Source organism: Orycteropus afer, unplaced genomic scaffold (genome assembly GCF_000298275.1).
Source record: "Orycteropus afer afer isolate SDZICR_OR568_19922 unplaced genomic scaffold, OryAfe1.0 scaffold00410, whole genome shotgun sequence".
Lineage (NCBI taxonomy): Eukaryota > Metazoa > Chordata > Mammalia > Tubulidentata > Orycteropodidae > Orycteropus > Orycteropus afer.
The window spans coordinates 2,096,553-2,115,775 of NW_006921997.1; the positions used below are offsets into that span (position 1 = coordinate 2,096,553).

Consider the following 19,223-nt stretch of genomic DNA (forward strand, 5'->3'; position numbering starts at 1 on the left):
TGGCTGTGACCAAGCAGTGACCACAACCTTGCCCCTTGTCAGCTCTACTATACACCTGGGAATTCTGATCATTCACATAAACTTGCAGGACCATTGTCTGTTTCAGATATATTCTTATAGGCCCCTGGGTGATTATTACGAGGTGATTCTTGTGTATATGTAAGAATCACCAGCAGATCTTGTTAAAAAGCAGATTCTGGTTTTAGTATATCTGGGGCAGAAACGCAGATTCTCAGCAGGAGGTTGAACCAAATAACCAGTTTGAAGCTCTAGATGTAACTGCTTTATTGCATAAGCAGAATGAATCGGAACTCTTTAACGACCTACATCTTAAGGAATTCTATTTCTATTTTTACTAAAAAACTGCATTCTTTCTTTAAATTCATTTCTGTTTAGATGCAGATTTTGAAAACTATTAACTTGCAGTGTGAGACATTTATGAGAAACTATTGTGTAGAAATTAAAGTGATGCTTACAGAGGATAGAATGATCCTTGATTCACTAGGTGGGCACTGGGTTTTCTCTGCTTTATTTTCTTGTTGGATGATGCATATACTTGACAGACACAGTGAAGCCTTAGCTAAATGAATTGGTATCCTTTAGTGAAACACAGTTGTAAGAGAATATTCCTTCATTGGGTAATTACCAGAAATTTGGGCTTTTGGAGGGAAATAGAACTAACAGAAGCAGTTTACTTGATAATATATAGTAGATGACACTTCGCTGAAGATGGAGATTTGGGGATTTGTCTTTTAAAGTAGGAGAAACTGTACATTGCTCAGCCGGGAATCAATTCGTTTAAACGATTTTACCCTCAACTTCCAAAAATAAAAGCTTATATTGATTTCCTAAATTAGTAATTTTCAGTAAATTTGTGAATAAACAGGTAGTTCCCCCAAATACCAGATAACCTAGAAAGCATAGTTTTATTCCATGTTTTTTGTTTCTTCATTTAAGTGGCCCTTCTCCTCATTGTCATGTAAATTATCTCTATCAGTCAGGTCGGTTCCTTTTATCATGGCCCCAGTTTATCCTTGTTGTTGTTGTTGTTATGTGCCATCGAGTCAAACCCGACTCATAGCGACCCCTCCTTGGGTTTCCGAGGCAGTATCACTACGGAAGTAGGATTGCCCTTGCTTATCTTGAAACTGGTGGTATCTCTATGGAAGTAGATTGCCCAGTCTTCCTTCCTAGGAGTGGCTGGTGGGTTTGAATCGCTATGAGCCTTTAAGTATGAAATTGTTAAGTACTAGAGCATCAATAAAAATGAGTATGTGTGAGGCTTTGTAATTATTTGATGCCATATCACATTCTCATTTTTAATTGTACTAGCTTCCCCTTCTTAGTCATAACAATCAGCTAGTGATCAACTGATACTCCAGTGGACGGTCACTTGAGGCTACTGCCTGCTGACAGAGGTTCTGGCGGAGGGAATAGCAGAAACCAGAGCTTCGTCTGGTTCTTCCCAGTTCAGTCATGGCCGACAAAACAAAACCCGAATGGACCTGAATTTGTAAAATGTCGGTGATCCGAAAGTGGATAAATAACTGGTTGACACCCTGCTGGCATCTTAATCTCTTTCTTAGAAAGCAAGAGCAACGTGCATGTTGCAACAGCAACCCAGTCTGTTGGCCAGCAGAATGGGAGCGACAGTCCCCTGGCTCAAAGATGGCAGCCGACTGCACCACTTTGAACAGGTGTCGCTCTCCACAGTCCTGGCAGCGATCCAGTCTCCCGCATCAAGCTGATGAACGGTCTCACTCTGCCTTTTCTGAGACTCCCTTTCCAGGCTTTGACTCACAGTCTTTCGCATTTCAGTATCATTGTGGTTCATTCAAATTCTAAAAATCCCAGTCTGTTCTGGTTTCACTTCATTGGCTATGACTGAACCAGTTCAAACCAGTTTGAAGCCCTGGCAGAAACACCAGTGGGCATACAAGTAAATGATATTTGGTTGGAGTATAGCATTTATAAAGAAGAATAATGAGAAATAAGGTAGCCAGGTAAATTGCAGCCTTATCATCAAAGGCCTTAAATGCCAGCATTAGGAATTTGAGCTTTTTTCTCTGCGTACAGTGTTAAATGAATTGCGTAGGAAAATAATGTGGTGATGAAACCTTTGCTTCAGAAAGTAGAGGTATGCTGTTGTTTTTTTTTTCTTTTTTTCCCTTTGGTGTGCTACTTTTGTAACAAACAATTTGAAATGTTGTCTTGGATAGCACTTAACTTCAGTTTGGATAACTCATCATCCCATGTGAACCTGAAAGTTGAAGATACTTGTGTAGAGTGGGATCCCACTGGTGGAAAAGGTCAAGACAGTAAAGCTAAAGGAAAAGAGAACAAGGGCAGGTAAGCTGGCTCATGAACGTTGTTCTTCAGACAGGTGCTTTGTGCACGGATCTTACTTTAGTGGTGCCACCCCTCACGGGTCCCCTCCCATACTAGACCATACAGATCCTTAGTAATGTTTATGATCAGTTTTAATCATAGAATTATATGTGATAGAGTAAATTGCTTAAATGTAGTATTTCTTTGATTATATGAATACCAGTAACAAAACTGTTTTGTAAGATCTTTTTGCACTGAATTACAAAATTATTAGTCATAACATTATCAGTAACTGAGCAGAAGCCTTTTTGATTTTTCTTCTTTTTCTTTAATTACTACTTCGTTCTCAAAAAAGTTGTTGATGTAAGTTCACAAATACTAATTTCTACTATATTGTGGCTAAAACACTAGAAGATTTGACAAAATCAGTGGCAGTAAAAATCCCAGCAGCAGTGAAAACAACAGTTTATGCTTGTAGCACGTGCAGAGGAAACCACGTGATTCCAAGTGCCCTTGTAATTGAGGGATGGTGACAGCTCTGGCCGGAGTGTGTAGAAGGTTCAAAAGCACGTTAGCGGAGAGTTTTAGCCTTGTGGGTATATTGATACATATGAGCTGGGCTTACGAAAAATGTTTTTGTTGTTATAACTAACTACAGGGATATTTTGACAAAAAACAATGAATTTCTGCTGAAACCCTGCACACATATTTTACAGACAGTCATTTTGGTGTCACATTTTCTGCCGGGGTCACCCAGTGTGGTCCGTACTCCCTGCCTTCCAGGGACACCACAGCTTTTTTGACAGTAACAATGAAATTCTTACTCTGTGTAGTTGAAATTATCATTAACATTTTTGTTGCTTTATTCTTAGTTTCTTTCCTAATCCTCCTTTTTCTTTTGCATTATCCCATTTCTTTAATGTTACGTCTACAGCAACTTCATCTGCCTGAAGTTTGTAGTATAATTACAGAAGTTTAGACTGTGAAGTGGCCTGTCTAACCAGAAGGTTTTCACTGAATGACCACTTTAACAGGTCCAGCCTAGAGGTTGCCCCTGGTCTGCAGCCTGGCAGGCCTGAGGCCTTTTGTTACTGTCCAAGATCATGTGGCTAGTAGTACCACAGTATCAGAGCCTCTTTCTTATTAACAGGAAATTTTTGCTCACACTGAAATAGTCAAGGTAAATGTCACTGTGAGTTACAACTGAATCAAAATAGTTTCCCCAGCAGGCTTATGGCCTAATTTTAATACAAGCTCTTAAATTTCCGTTATAAAACAGTCTTTTAACAGTTGCCTATTTTTATCTGACAGTGTCCATGTTACTTCACTGAAGAGACACACAAGGTGATGATCTGTGTCTGTCTTGCTCTAGGACTTAGTGTATCTAGCTTGGCTGAATAACTTTAATTCTTTAAAACCAGTAAGCAGAAGCCGTTGCAGCAGCCTTGATAAGCTAAACTACTGCTCTGTGTAGACTGTCTGTCTGGGTAGCTCTGCTTTAAGTTCACAGCATTGTCATGTGCTGCGTATTATTTAGATTTTATCGCATACGATAACAAAACAGCCAGCTCTGCTTTAAAGTCTTTCTTGGATGATTTTTCCCACCCCTGACTTTCTCTGCATTTACTCAGAACTGGCATCTTTCTTGTGCTGAACTCAGTCGAGCTAACATGGTAGCCTTGCTTTGATTTGTGTTTGATGCTAGGCAGATGTGAAGGACTCTGTATTTTGTAACAGTCCTACAGTTTGAGAAGCATCTAGAAAATAAAGACCAGTGCTTCTGTTACTAGGACAGTGCCAGAAGGATGGATCATTTCAAATTGCACAGGTCCGAATTTGCTAATTTGAAGCTACCACACATCTCTACCAGAAACCACATGGGTTTTCTTCAAAATCCTTTTTCTTCGTTTTTTATTTGCTCCATATTGGTGAAAATGATCGTTTAGTCAGTGTACTATAAACTGTCAAATGGTGCAAGATTCTAGAGCCTTCGTAATTTGATTTGGTCACTTGGGGCTTTTTAGACGGTTTGCATTTAGCATTTGGGTTATTTCGTTCTCCCTTCTTTCCCTTTGAGGATGTTTCCTATGTAGGCCATTTCCACAATGGTATCTGCACTTACCTCTTCTTTCTATAAGTATTTGTTGAGTGCGGGATGTCATGCTAGCTGCTGTGGGGTTTATAGGGAAAATTCACTCTAGTGTATGGAGGTGATACATACATACAAGTGGCAATTATGCAGGGTGTAGGGTACATCTAAGGTAAATGTGAGCACAGGAGTTCAGAGGTAGGAAGAGCGAGCTGCCAGGTGTCAGGTGGTCAGTTAGGACAACAAACCAAACTGAATGTAGCGGCCCAGCCTTTAATCACCTACTGTGAACTTATACAAGAGACTGCAAAGGAAAGGATGCTGGCTCTTCCATTGTCCCGTTTTTCCTCAGAGAATGCACCACGGAATGGCACTGAGGATCAGGTGGAGAGCACAGATGGGGATTATTTTACTGCTGAGCAAGCCCTAAACAAAGGCCCTGCCATTTCACAGGCCCAAGGGCTGGGGGAGGGGAAGGCCAGGAGTGGAAAAGCACTGAGTCACATGGAGAAAAGTGTCTTCAGGACCCACCCACCCCCAAAATCACAGGCACAGAAGACCTGTGAGCAGAGGTGCCTTGGCGGGATGGCCCGTGAGCGGGACCAGCCTGGAGGGGGAGGTGGGGCGTCAGGGGGACTGAGTCCCAACTGCAACTCTGCAGAGCCTGCTGGGCCCATGCGGGGGGGGGGGGGGGGGGCAGCCGAAGCCCTGCAGCTGCCTGTGGTCGGGGCTGAGAGGCCACAGGCAGGATTTGCCTGGAGTTGGACTTCCTGGAAGAGTTGTTCAGCCTGGGAGCACCTGGAAGACCTTCCTTTAGGGAGTGGCTTTGGAATTCCTTCTCCGGGAAGTGGGAGGATATGTGACATTTGGACTTGCAGTGGGAGGGGTGGGAAGGGGCAACCAGAGGAAAGGCCCCAGGCAGATGAGTGACTTTAAGGAACGCTGACTGGGGCATTTAGGGCGGAGTGCTCAGAAATGCCCGATGAGGTAGTTCAGAAGTAGGGGGTCAGAGATTGATCTGCTAACAGTAAACAAGGTGAATTGGGTGGCAAAGATCATTCCAGCAGGCGGGGAAGGGGAAACGGTGCAAACTAGAGGTCGCAAAAAAGCCTCTATTCAGGCAGTTAAGCTACCAGAGTGTCCGGAAAGCAAGCGGGAGGGCAGGGGAGCGGATGGGACAGAGACAGTCGAAGCTGTGGCCACGCACGGCTCACTCAGCATCAGCGCCCTTGGCCTGGAGGCTGGGGTCCTGCAGTGCCAGAGTTCTCGGGTTACCTTTTTCCTGGAACTAAATGTCGTTCTCAATTTGTTATGTCTGTTTTTCTCTTCCCATGCTTTCCTTTGTTTCTTTACTACTGGTAAGTTACCAATTTTTTCCTTAAAAAAATTCTTTTTTTAGTTCTCAAAAGAACTGGCAGCATATTTTGAGGCAATGCTAAGTGAAAAATCTCTGCTTGTTCTAAGGGTTTTCTCCTCCTTGCTCCTTTCTCTTACTCCGGTTTGTCCTGCGTTCCCCACGGAATGTTTTGCAGATGCATGTCCCACCCCAGCGGCCCTTCTGGCCTGTGGGCTGAGGGCTGAAATCTCAGGGTGGTGTGAAAATGTCCTGATTGACTCTGATACTGTTGAACTTTCTCAATTGACAACCCCTAATTTTCAATGGGAGCTCTGGTAGCATAGTGGCTAAGGCACTTGACTGCTCACCAGAAGGCTGGTGGTTCAAACCCACCAGCCACTCCTCAGAAGGAAGGTTGGGCAATCCTACTTCCGTAGTGATACTGCCTCGGAAACCCAAGGAGGGGTCGCTATGAGTTGGGGCCGACTCGACGGCAAACAACAACAATTCTCACAAAATCCCCAATGTTTGTGCGCTCTAGTGTAGCAGTGTGATTCAGGAAGGCATCGGAGGGCCTTGGTAATAACATCACCTACTCTAGATGCTCGTTACCTGGGCTCATTCCTTTAATTCAGCGCTGCACACCTGCCCTGTACTGAGGATTCAGAGATGAGAGAGGTGCTTCCTACCAGCAGTTACTCCCCTTCCCTCCGCTGCCCCACAGCCAAGTTCCTCTGGTGCCATGGAGTAGATTATGTGAGAACTGCCTTTTCCCTCACCTTTTCAACCTGACCCTTGTTAGGGGAGGTGTTATTTTTTTTGTTTTCAAACAAACAAAAACCTTAGTGGGTCCCCAGGCAGCTGAATATAGAATCTTGTGGTTCTTAGTAAACAAGTATTTTGAACCCCACCTCTGGTGCTCTGAGTCCGTAATTCAGTAGCGTGGGAAGGGCTGGTTCCCAGGTGTTCCGAGTCCAGCCAGGTCTGAGAACCTCTGCTTTACCTGCTGGGCTTCCTCTTTGGTGACTCCCTCATCCGTAATCACCCATAATCACACATCTAGTGCCTAAGGCGCTTGACTACTAACCAGAAGGCTGGCGGTTCAAACCCACCAGCTACTCCTCGGGAGGAGGGTTGAGCAGTCTACTTCTGTAGTGATACGGCCTCGGCCTCGGGAATCCAAGGAGGGTTTGCTTTGAGTCAGCCCGGACTTGACAGCAGTGACTCCTTCCCCACCACTACCTTCCCCCTCTTCCTCCCCCGCTACCCTGGTCTCCTTTCTTCTGATTCTGCTTAGAACAAAATCTTTTTCTTTGCACCATCTGCCAGCTAACAAGCAATTGTAGTTACGACTGTTCATGTCAGGACAGGACCAGCAATACTAAAAAGCTTTGGGGTGTGAAGTGAAATTAAATAGAATGAAGGGCTAGTGTCTGTCTGCCCTCCTTCTCTAGTACAAACTGGTTTTCCACACTGACATTCAAGATTAGTTAAAACGTTGCTTATTTTCATATTGATTGTCAGTGTTGCAGTTGAATTAACTTGGAAGGAGGAAGATGAGTGTACAATAATACTTAAGTGATTTTTTTTCAGCTTGGTGGTCTTCTGTGCTCTGTCCTGATGCCCACCCACAGTTTCTAGGGCCGAGTGTATTTACATCTCAGATGGTCAGTTTTATGTGACCTTTTGGAGAATCTCTTTGTAAATCCTACTAAGATCCTACTCGACGGCCTATAACAACAACAACAACAACAACAACACTAAGATCCTATATTCCATAGGGGTCTAGAGACCTAGAGACTTTTTTGTCATAATTTATAAAGCATGTTAGCATAGCTTTTCTTTTAACTCCTTTGCTTTGCATGTCTTTCTAATGTTGCATGTAGAAGAGTGTTCACACTTCCTTTTTTTAAAGCAACAGAATGGTTCCTTCAAATGAAATGTTTCCTGAAGCCTAATCTAAAAAGAACGAAGTCAACCTGCCTGAAGTGGCGCTTCCTCACAGAGCCCTGCAGCCTTTGTGGCATTTGGGGATTCCTGGGTTCAGGAACATGGTTTGAAAATCACTGGTTTGCCCCCCACAGGAGCATGAAAAGAGAGCTACATTTACTACTCTTAACTTGGGGGAAATTTTGGGAGAAACTAAATTGTAGGAGTGCTATAGTTGTAGACTCAGAATTGAGCTTAATAGTTACCATTGTTAGTATGTTCAGTGTCATGCTACTTCAATAGAAAGTTGAGGTTCTGAGTTCACGGTTTAATTCTTTGAAACTGTCCAGTGAATCTGCTTTTTGTCAGGAAAACAGCACTGAACTAATGCAGAATGCAGCACACTGAGTCCTGGGAAATGCCTTTAAAATGATAGTTTTTTATTTGCCTTGTCCTTCTCAGAGATTTCTTCTCCAGTATCAGATAACTTAAAATCTACTAAATTGACCTTTTCTAAAGAAAACAATTCTAGTGCAGCTATATTGCAGGAGTGTTTTTATTGCTAATTCGTGCTGAGAATATAGATAGAAGTTATTCCATTTCCTTTTAAGTAATAATTTTAGGAAAATCTTGACAATAATGTTTTCCAATTTTTTAAATACAGTGATTCAGTGTACAAAGTGTTATTTTATGACCATCTTTTGGAATCTGCTCTATTTTTAAGTTTTTGAGAGATAGTAAAAGCTTCAGTTTATCAGGTCATGTAATGTGATAAAAGGGCAGTTAGCTTGGATGGTGTCCATTATAGTAGGAGAAATGCTTTAGAATACGTGACATTATCCCGTGCATGGATTTGTACTATTACTGTTTCTCTTTTCAAGAAGAAAAGATCCACAACAGAGTACCTACTGCTCTGGAAACAGATTTTCAGCTGTGATTGTAATAAGAAGGAGCCTTATTTTAAATGGTCTTTTCTGAGGGTATCACCCCCCCCCCAGTCATGTCTTGTCTCATTTTGGCCTGTTTTTCATTTCCACTCTGTCTTCTCTCTATAAGCCTTGCTTGATCTGCATGACATTAGTGCTTTCTGCCTGCTTTGTGTTCATGGTTTCGTATACTGAATGTCTGTAATTAACCACTCTCTTTAATAATATAGACCAAATAAAATAGTGCTTTTTCAGAAATATAATTAGAAGTCTTTTTAAAGGTTCCTTCCATGATTTGTAATTTTAGTGAATGAAACACGGCATAGATTGTTTGTTTTTCTTTTTGTTCCTGTTTATGTAGAAGTGGTACGCCGTCCCCTAAACGGACATCGGTAGGCTCCAGACCACCAGCAGTGAGAGGCAGCAGAGACCGTTTCACTGGAGAATCATACACAGTGCTGGGTAGGCTCATACATCATGAGAGTGCTTCATTGTCGCAGATAAAGGCTTCACACTCACCCTGCTGGGCTTTCTGTGACTTGGAGCTGGACTGGCTTCCTGTGTATTGAGAAAGCTTTGCAGAGGTTTCTCCCTGTTGAAGTCTAATTACTTTGGGGAGTTTTAAATTGTCTTATTATTACAACTTTTAAAAACCTTCCAGCTTTACACAGTGCTCTCTCTATATATGTCTATAAGCCTTGAGAGGATACTACGGAAGAAAAGATCAGAAGCATTTTATATTCAGAAAAAATAGTAATAAACAGAAAAGTAAAGTATTAATAGGTGCTCTCCATTTAGTTTCTCTGTGTTAATACACCTGACTGCTAACCAGAAGACCAGATGGAAGCTTGGCCAATCTACTTCTGTACTGATACCGCCTCGGAAACCCAAGGAGGGGTCACTATGAGTCGAACCCGACTCCACGACACATAACAACAACACAATATGCTTATTCTTACAGAAAGAGTACTTGAATCAGCTTTTTATCCTGTTTTATGGCACAAGTGATAGGTCAAAGTCTGTATGACTGGAGAGGAGCTTTAAGGAGCCCTGGAGGTGCCATGGTTAAGTGCTTGGTTGCTTATCAAAAGATCAGTGGTTCAAACCCACCAGCCACTCCGTGGGGGAAAGATATGAAAGTCTCCTTCTGTAATGAATAGAGCCTTGGAAACCCTCTAGGGCAGTTCTACTCTGTCCCATAGGTTCTCTGTCAGTTGGAATTGACTTGATGCCATGGATTTGGTATTTTGGAGTAAGTTTTATTTGGAAGAGATAGAGTCTAACTTACTTTTCTGGTCTTTTGTAGGAGATACTGCTATTGAAAATGGACAACATTACTGGGAGGTCAAGGCCCAGAAGGACTGTAAATCGTACAGTGTGGGAGTAGCGTATAAAACTTTGGGTAAATTTGACCAGTTGGGAAAGACAAACACTAGTTGGTGTATCCATGTTAACAACTGGCTACAAAACACATTTGCAGCAAAACATAATAATAAAGTCAAAGCCTTGGATGTCACTGTTCCTGAGAAAATAGGTGTATTTTGTGATTTTGATGGAGGTAAGAGTACTTGTTTTCTCTTAAGACAAATACTTCATCATTGTTGCTTGTGTTTCAGCATTTTCCATGGTAATCATCTATGCAGAGATTCTGTTTGTACTGTGGGAAGAGCATTTTGACCGTCTAAGATAAGATCCCAAGATTTCAGCCATAGAATCAACGGGAAGAGTGTGAGAGGGCTGCTTAGAGCCCGACAGAGCTCAGCTGTAGTACGCCATCCGTCAGAAAGGAAGTAAGAACATAGAGCCCTTAGCTGTGGTAGACCGAGTACATCCAAAAGGAAGTAAGGGAATTGGAGAGGCTTATTATAGTCTTCAGCATTGTTTTCTGTTGTCCATTAAATCCCTTACTTTACCATCTGTAAAGAGTAGTGAAATCAGATTTTTTGAGTTAGAGATCTTAGAAATTACCTAGTCCATCTGCCACTCATTGTATACTCCTTAGTTCCCGTCTCTGCAGGTGACCACCACTCCTGTGCTTGAAGATTTTTTCCCACATATGTGAAGCTTGTCTTAGAAGAAAGCTTGTTTCATTGTTAGACAGATTTTGGTTAGATTTTTCTTAAGTTGACTCAGTTTGTCTCCCTGTAACTTCTGGTTCTGTTTCTCTTACTTTGTGCCACTTGAGGAAATGGAGGATTATACTCCCTAATCCACATTCACATGGATATCCTTACTTTATTTTTTTTTTTAAGAAAACTATTAACATTACTTTCTGTTCCATTAGTTCTTCTTCCACTTTGATTTTCCCAAACCCTCCTGGTCTCTTATGTTGTATAGTATTTTGTCAGTGTGCTTTTAAAGACTGGCTTTTAGAGTAGAGCATATTGCCTCAGAACAGCAAGGAAGGCGGTGGCCTGGCTGTTTTTAGAGACGTGACTTGGCAGCAGTCGTTAGCCTCTGACTGCTAGCTCTTTTTCTTGTGGATGTCTGTCCAATTCTTTTTTCTCTTGTCTTAGCGAGTTTAGTATTTTTGTCTGTAGGGTTGTTTTTGTTGCTTTTAAACTCAAGAATATTACATTTATCTTTCTTAAGTCTCATCTTAATGAATTGGGCCATGCTTCGCCTCCTTTTAAAATTACATAAAAATTAACTTGATATTTATCTTTTGCAAATCTTTTCTGACCCTGTGCTCTTTGACTCTTACTTGATAAATATCTTCTCTACTGTCATCTAACTAATGCATCAGTGTTTGAGGATGGCATCATATTGAACACAAGAACAAAAGTAATTCCCTAGATGGCTTCTCTCCAGGTTGACTCCTGAGACTAATTGTAACAGTGACCAAGGGTACTATTGTGTAACCATTCCCAAATCCATTGGTCTTCTGAACCAGAATTTACCATTTTAAGTAACATGGCCAGGTACCCATGAGCTAGCAACCTGCCTACTCAGACAAAAAAAGAAAACTTAATTTTGGCTTGATTTATTTTTAGTGATGACATGTCAGTTTTGCAGCATTATTATTATTATTTACCTGTTTGCCTTGTATTAGTTAAAAACAGTTTTCTTCAGGATAGATGGCAAATGTTTAGTATTTTATTTTTCTGTTATCAAGATACTGTTTGTTTACCTTCTTTCCCCTGTCTCCCTTCCTGTACATACTCTGATTCCTCAGAGATTCATGAGAAGTTAACCTAGAGTACAGGTTACAAGAGGGGGAAGTTTCATAAAAAGGATCTGGCATCAGGTTCTGAGGGCCTTAGCAGGAATAAACCGTAGACCAGGGATAGATATGGCTGAAGATATTCTTAGCCACTGAACATTTCAAAATTAAAGGAAAAAGAAAAGCTTCTCAGGGCCTTGAATAAATATAATAGGCTAGTCTTTATCCATTAGTCAGGGAGGTGGGCTTCTGCAGATTATAGAAAACTATACACAGGATGAGAATCTAATTTTATAGACATCAGAGAGTGGGAGCTCCAGTGGTGTAGTGCCTAAGGCATTTGACTGCAAACCAGAAGACTGGTGGTTCAAACCCACCAGCTACGAGTACTCAGAAGGAAGACTCTAGGAAAATGATTAAATGTGGATGAGATTGGAGGTGTAGATAGAATAAGACTTTCCAGTAGGTGAGTCTTTAAGCAATGTAGGGTAGAACCGTCTCTGTTTTGTTAACTATTACATTCTCACTTCATGTCAAGTAAGCCCTTAATAAGCGTCTAGTGTTTGTTGAGTGATTGGTAAGAGCTCCTGAGCAATAGGGAGTCAAGAGGAAGAATGGATTTGACGCTATAAAAATAGAATTCATAGGGCTGTGTATAACTAAACTGGATTGGGAGAAGAGACAAAGAAGAACTCAGGACAACTAAGGTACCAACCAGTGTGAGCAAGAGGGTGCTGGTGTCATCAGTAGGATAGGGAACATAGAATCCTGGGGAGAAATGAGGTGCCAACCTGGCAGCCATGTAGTATATCTGCCAGGCATTTGGAAATTCAGGTCTAGGACTCAGCTATAGAGCTGAGTGAAATATTTGAGACAGTCTCACAGAATGGCTCCTGGAGATTGCACAGAATCATGCAATTAAGCATTTCCTACCTGCTGTTGTTGACCACATGTAAGTCACTTGTTATTTGAGGTAAGGTACATGAAACACCCAGTGCTGGTAAGAATGAATAAATGTTAGTTTTTCTCCTCCTCCCTCTTTGGTGGCAGTTGATTTATTAAAGGAAGAATGTCTGGACAAAGCGTCTGCATTTTGCATAGGAGAAAAACAACAGGCAGAAGATAGCCTCAGAGTTAGGTACAAACCAAGAAGACAGCCATGGTTGAAGACTTTCGAGTAGGGAGAATAGTCGTAAGGAGGTTATTGTTGTTATTTGCCGTCGACTCAGCTCCGACTCATAGCAACCCTGTGGACAGCAAAACAGAACACTGCCCTGTCTTGCACCATCCTCATAATCCTTGCTGTACTGGGGCCCATTGTCACAGCTACTGTGTCAGTCCATCTCGCTGAGGGTCTTCCTCTCTTATGCTGACCCTCCACTTTATCAAGCATGATACCCTTTTCCAGGACATGGGCCCTTCTGACAACATGACCAAAGTAGATGAGACAAAGGCCATTCTTGCTTTCAAGGAGCATTCCTGCTGCACTTTTTCCAGGAAAGATTTGTCCATTCTTCTGGCAGTATTTTCAGTATTCTTCAGAACACCACAATTCAAAGGCATCAACTCTTCTTTGGTCTTCCTAATTCATTGTCCAGCTTTCACATGTGTATAAGGCAATTGAAAATACCATGGCTTGAGTTAGGCTCACCTTAGTCTTCAAAGTAACATCTTTGCTTCTTAACACTTTAAAGAGGTCTTTTGCAGCAGACTTGCCCAGTGCAGTATAACATCTGATTTCTTGACTACTGCTTCCATGGATGTGGATTGTAGATCCAAATGAAATGAAATCCCTGACAAGTTCAGTCCCTTCTCCATTTATCGTGCTGTGGCTTACTGGCCCTGTTGTGAAGATTTTCATTTTCTTTATGTTGAGGTGTAGTACATACTGAAGATCTTCATGAGTAAGCGCTTCAAGTCATCTTCACTTTCAGCAAGCAAGGTAGTGTCATCTTCATATCGCTGGTTGTTAATGAATCTTCCTCCAATCCTGATGCTGTGTTCTTCTTCATGTAGTCCAGCTTCTCGGATTCTTTGTTCAGCATACAGATTGAGTAAGTACAATGAGAGGATACAACCCTGATGCACACGGTTCTTGATTTTAAGCCACGCAGTATCCCCTTTATTGTTTGAACGACAGCCTCTTGGTCTGTGTACAGGTTCCTCATGAGTACAGTGAAATTCTGGAATTCCCATTCTTTACAATATTATCCATCATTTGTTACAATCCACACAGTCAAATGCATTTGTATAGTCAATAAAACACAGGTAAACATCTTTCTGGTATTCTTTGCTTTCAGCCAAAATCCATCTGACATCAGCAGTAATAGCCTTCATTCCACTCCTCTTCTGAATTATCTTCTGAATCCAGCTTTGAATTCAGGGGAAGCTATTAGGTTGGACAATTAGAAGATCAGAGAAACTTATTTTAGTGGCCTCATCCTTTCCAAAGATGGACGTCAAAGGATCTTAAAAAACTAACAAAGCTTAAGCAGTGTTTGTTGACTGTAGTATGATTTAGAAGGCTGAAATAATGAATACTTCAAGTAGTTAGAAGACAAGGTTTAAGAGTTAACCTTAAATGGTGGTAGGATTTGGATAAAGAGGCCGATTATAGTAAAAATAAGGCGAAAGAAATAGTCTTGGTTTTAACTGGGCTAATGAAATCATTTGGTAAATAATAAAGTTTATAGTTGAGAATAATGCCAGATTATGGAGGGGCTTAAAACTAGGTAGATAAAACTAGATTTTTTTTTTTTTTAATTTTTATTGTGTTGAAAACATATACAAGAAGACATTCGCCAGCATAACAACTTCCCCATTTATAGCTCGGGGACATTGATGACATTTTTCATGTTGTGCCACCATGGTTGCTATCGTTTTCCAAAATATTCCACCACCACGCCTTTTTCTCAGTGCCCTGTAAACAAAAGTTTTCCCTTTCCCCTTCCCTCCTACCCCTGGTAACCACAAATGATCTTTGATTCTCCGTTTATATATATGTGTATTTTTAACCTATCCAGGAATTTTCCCTTCCCTCCCCTCCCATCCCTGGTAACCAACAAAGTTTCCTTCCATGTATAAACTTTTCCTTGACTTTTTACAATAGCAGACTAACACAATATTTTCCCTTCTGCGATTGACTTACTTCACTGAGCGTAATGTCCTCCGAGTTCATCTGTGTTATGCAGTGTTTTGAAGATTCTACATTATTCTTCAGGATTGCATAGTATTCCATTGTGTATATACTACAGTTTGTACTTTGCACTTAGGTTGTTTCCATGTGTTTGCTATTGTGAATAGTGCTGCGATGAACATGACTGCATGTATCTGTTCGTGTCCTGAATTTGGGCTTCTTTTTGTAAAGTACGCATGTTCCTGGTTTTCAAGTGAGAATTAGTAAGCTTAGTCCTTATAATTTATAACAAAAAAAAATTAATGACAAAAATATGCATTTAGTTGTAACTTTTATATATGATTATATCCTAGTGCTCATTAAATGTCATTATTATTTTGTATAATAAATTAAACCTTTTTCTTCTTTTTAGGTCAGCTTTCTTTCTATGATGCAAACTCAAAACAATTGTTGTATTCCTTTAAGACAAAATTTACTCAGCCAGTGCTTCCTGGTTTCATGGTTAGTACCTACTTTAATTTGGTTTGACAACTTTAATAAGAATAATCTGTGCTTAGATTTTAGGAAGTAAAGGATCTTATTCCTTCTGTATGTTCCTCTCTCTCTCTCTAACCCATCTTAACCCAAATCTGTGAGACTGTGTATTTTAGATACATTTTATTAAAGTACGTGTTAATATATAAAAATATTCTGTAGTATAATGCATGGAAATTCATCCATGTTGTTGTATGTATCAGTAGTCTCTTCATTTTTATTCCTGAGTAGTGTTCTTTAGTTAGCTGCTAACCAAAAGGTCAGTGGTTCAAACCCACCAGCTGCTCTGTGAGAGCAAATGTGCTTCTGTAAAGATTACAGCCTAAAATAAGCGATGGGGCAGTCATACTCTGCATTTCTTCACCGCGAGTCGGAGTCGACTTGAGGGCACACAGCACCCCCAGCAGTGTCCATATATGGATGTACCACAGGTTATTCACCCATTCACCAACTGAAGGACATTTGGGTTGTTTCCACTTCCAGGTGATTATGAATAGAGCTGCTGTAAACATTCACGTGCGGGTTTTTGTTTGCTCTTGAGTTTTTGTTTCTCTTGGGTAACTACCTCGGAGTGGGATTGCAGGATCATGAGTTAAGTGAGTGTTTATAAGAAACTGCCCAGATGTTTTCCAAAGTGGCTGTATGAGATTGCACATCTATCAGCAGTGTATGAGAATTCACCACATACTTGCCTACTTGGCATTACCATATTTTGTTGTTGTAAAGCCATTTTAATTCATTTGTAGTGGTATTTCATTGTGCTTTTCATTATTACTTTTCTAATGAATAATGATGTTGAACATCTTTTTGTGAGATTATTGCCATTTGTATAATTTCTTTGGTAAAATATCTGTTAAAATCTTTTTTACTGGATTATTTTCTTACTGAATTTTAAGAGTTCTTTATATATTCTGAGGGAGCTCTGGTAGCATAGTGTCTAAGGCATTTGACTGCTAACCAGAAGGCTGGGGGTCCAAACCCACCAGCCACTCCTCGGAAGGAAGGTTGGGCAATCTACTTCCGTAGTGAGACTGCCTCGGAAATCCAACGAGGGGTTGCTGTGAGTCAGATTTGACTCGACGGCAGTGAGTTAGTTAGTTATATATTCTAAGGAGCTCTGGTGGTGTAGTGCCTGAGGCATTTGACTGCTAACCAGAAGGTTGGCCATTCAAACCCACCAGTACTCTGTGGAAGGAAAACAGGGCAATCTCCTTCTATAAAGATACACCGCCTGGAAACCCAGTGGGCGTTGCTGAATCGGAACTGACTTTGGGGCGGTGGATTTTTGGTTTTGTGTATTCTGGGTCTGAGTCCTGTATCAGATGTTTGTTTTGCACATATTTTCTCCCTGTCTGTGGCTGGCTTTTTCATTTTTCTGAACAGTCTTTTGAAGAGATAAAATTTTTCATTTGGATGAAGTCCAGTTTATCAGGTTTTTTTCTTCCATCAATCATACTTTACCTAATTTGAGAGCACAGATAGGTTTTTGTCCAGAAGTTTTTCAGCTTAGGTCTGTGATTTATTTTGAGATTTTTTTATATGTATATATATCCTATGAGGTATGGTTTGAGCTTTATTTTTCTTGCTTTTGGATGTCCTTTGCTCCAGTACTATTTATTGAAAAAACTGTCCTTTCTCTATGGGTTTGCCTGGTGCTAGATATTTTGAGAAAAATTTTTTCCTGAATCATTTAATTTCCAGAAGAAGTAATGCACTTTTAAAATCAGAACGTTGCTTATATACATCATGAGTTATTACTTAACCTGTTCGGTTTTAAATTTAGAATGTTAATTATATAGTTATAAATTTCACAGGTCGGTAGATTCTTTGTTACAATACTCTACTTATTTAGTAAATATTGAACACTTAAAGATATAAATGAAGGTGGGAATAGTAAACCATTTGTAGACTCTCTGTGGCTTTAAATGGTATCTGCTACTTAGATGGCAGTTGATGTGTCTTTTCGTATTTTAATTCCCTTGACTTTGTTCCAGATTCACAAACAAAGCAATTTTATCTTTTATAAATTTATCTACATTTATAATAATTAAAGAATATGGCAATTTCACCAGTATATTTCCATTTGCCTTTTTCTCAGAGAGTCTTTCTAAAAGAATTATGGAGGAGTTTTTATTAATAACAAGGGAAAAACAACAGTTGTAATGGATTTTGCTGTGTTTACAGAGGGGTCTTTGATTTCCACAGTCACAGGTGACACCTCATTATCAAAACTTGAAGCAGTAATTGGGATAGGGAAGTTGGTCCTTGGTTCTTCTCTTGGTTGTGACTAGCCAGTAGTAGCCAGTCTTTTGCCTATCCTGGACGACTCTGCATTCCTGCAGCTTTGAGTTTCCAGTGAGTTCTGCTCTCACAGAGCCTTGCTCTGGCCTCTGGGGTCTTCCAAGCATCTGAGGTAGCCTTTCCACTTCCCCTCTGCTCAAGTACGAAGGGTATCACTTTGAAACTTACTGATGTTCATATATGCGACATTGTGCCTTTAAAATGGAAATTTAAAGGATCCTTGAAGTTCTGCTTGAAGTTGGAATCTGACTGAAGCTTTGTTTTGTCTTTTCTTAGGTTTGGTGTGGTGGACTTTCTTTGAACACTGGGATGCAGGTTCCAAGTGCTGTGAGAACACTTCAGAAAAGTGAAAATGGAATGACTGGCTCAGCTAGCAGCCTGAACAACGTTCCTCAGTAGTGCCTACTCACAGTACACTTACCCCGTTTTGACTGGGAGACTTCTGTGCGATTACAAATCACAGAGATTTTGAGTGGCGCAAACCTGGTTTGCTCCCTTCTGCTTTGTGGCCTGGAATCTGTCAGCGTTAGGCATCTAATACAAAGCATTTGCAGAAGCTTACAGTGCAATTTCATAGAAGCAAGCAGATAACAAGCAAGAGACTGACGTTTTGAAGAATAAGTGAGACAGAAGGCAGTGTTTAAATTTTTACGCTGAAACGCATTTTTGTTTCTTAGATCCCCCCCCCAATGTGGTTAATTACAGTTGGCAGTTGTAAGACCTGGGGTAAGAAGCTGTTAAACCTTACCTTTTTTTCCTCTTCATTTTCTTTTTTAATCTCATAATCAGCTGGCATTAGTTCTTAATGCTGAAGCTTTGAAAATATACTGTCTGCTAAGATTTTTCAGAAATTGACACCATTGTTTGGTGACACTAGAAAGGTTTTCTTAGAATGGTCTATTTTTATTTTTCCCCTTGTATAAATATGTTGAGTTTTGCTAAATTATCCCTTTTGTTTATTAACTACAGTGTATTTCATTTTTTCTTTTCCAAAATAGTGTAATATTTTTCTTGTGGCTATAACTCAAAATCGAAAGTAGATAGAGAGTATCTAGATATGATTGCTTAAAGCCACTGCTGTGGAGTTGGCTCCAACCCAAAGTGACCCTGGAGGACAGAGGAGAGCTCCCCTGCCGGAGTGTCCAAGCCTGTGATCGTTAGGGAAGCAGACTGCCACATCTTCCAGTGGAGGGGCTGCTGGGTTCGAACCACCTACCTTTTGGTTAGCAGCTGAGCCCTTAACCAGTGCACCACCAGGATCACCCAAATTTCAGTTCTGCACTTGTTGCACTAATGTAGCGGCAAAGGCGACAGTCGTGTGTCACCCTGCTGAGTTAGACTGCTTTTCATTTAGTCACTTTGGATGATGGGTAAGGTTTTTGAAAGCCTTATATTTTCTGACTTCATTGTCAGTTTAATCCCACTTTTAATAGTTATCCTTGATAAAATTTCCACTTGAATTTGGTAAGGTAAAATTTTAC

At 40.7% G+C, this 19,223-nt stretch overlaps 1 protein-coding gene across 1 annotated transcript in view; it reads left to right on the forward strand.

Moving 5' to 3' along the window:
* Nucleotides 1-18,141, forward strand: part of FSD1L (fibronectin type III and SPRY domain containing 1 like) — a 143,412-nt gene extending 125,271 nt beyond the window's left edge. The window contains exons 8-13 of the mRNA XM_042782684.1: nucleotides 2,220-2,349; nucleotides 3,640-3,672; nucleotides 8,970-9,070; nucleotides 9,915-10,166; nucleotides 15,320-15,408; nucleotides 18,019-18,141. Of these exons, the coding sequence (XP_042638618.1) occupies nucleotides 2,220-2,349; nucleotides 3,640-3,672; nucleotides 8,970-9,070; nucleotides 9,915-10,166; nucleotides 15,320-15,408; nucleotides 18,019-18,141 (728 nt within the window). The remainder of the gene's footprint in view (nucleotides 1-2,219; nucleotides 2,350-3,639; nucleotides 3,673-8,969; nucleotides 9,071-9,914; nucleotides 10,167-15,319; nucleotides 15,409-18,018) is intronic.
* Nucleotides 18,142-19,223: the final 1,082 nt, after the last annotated feature.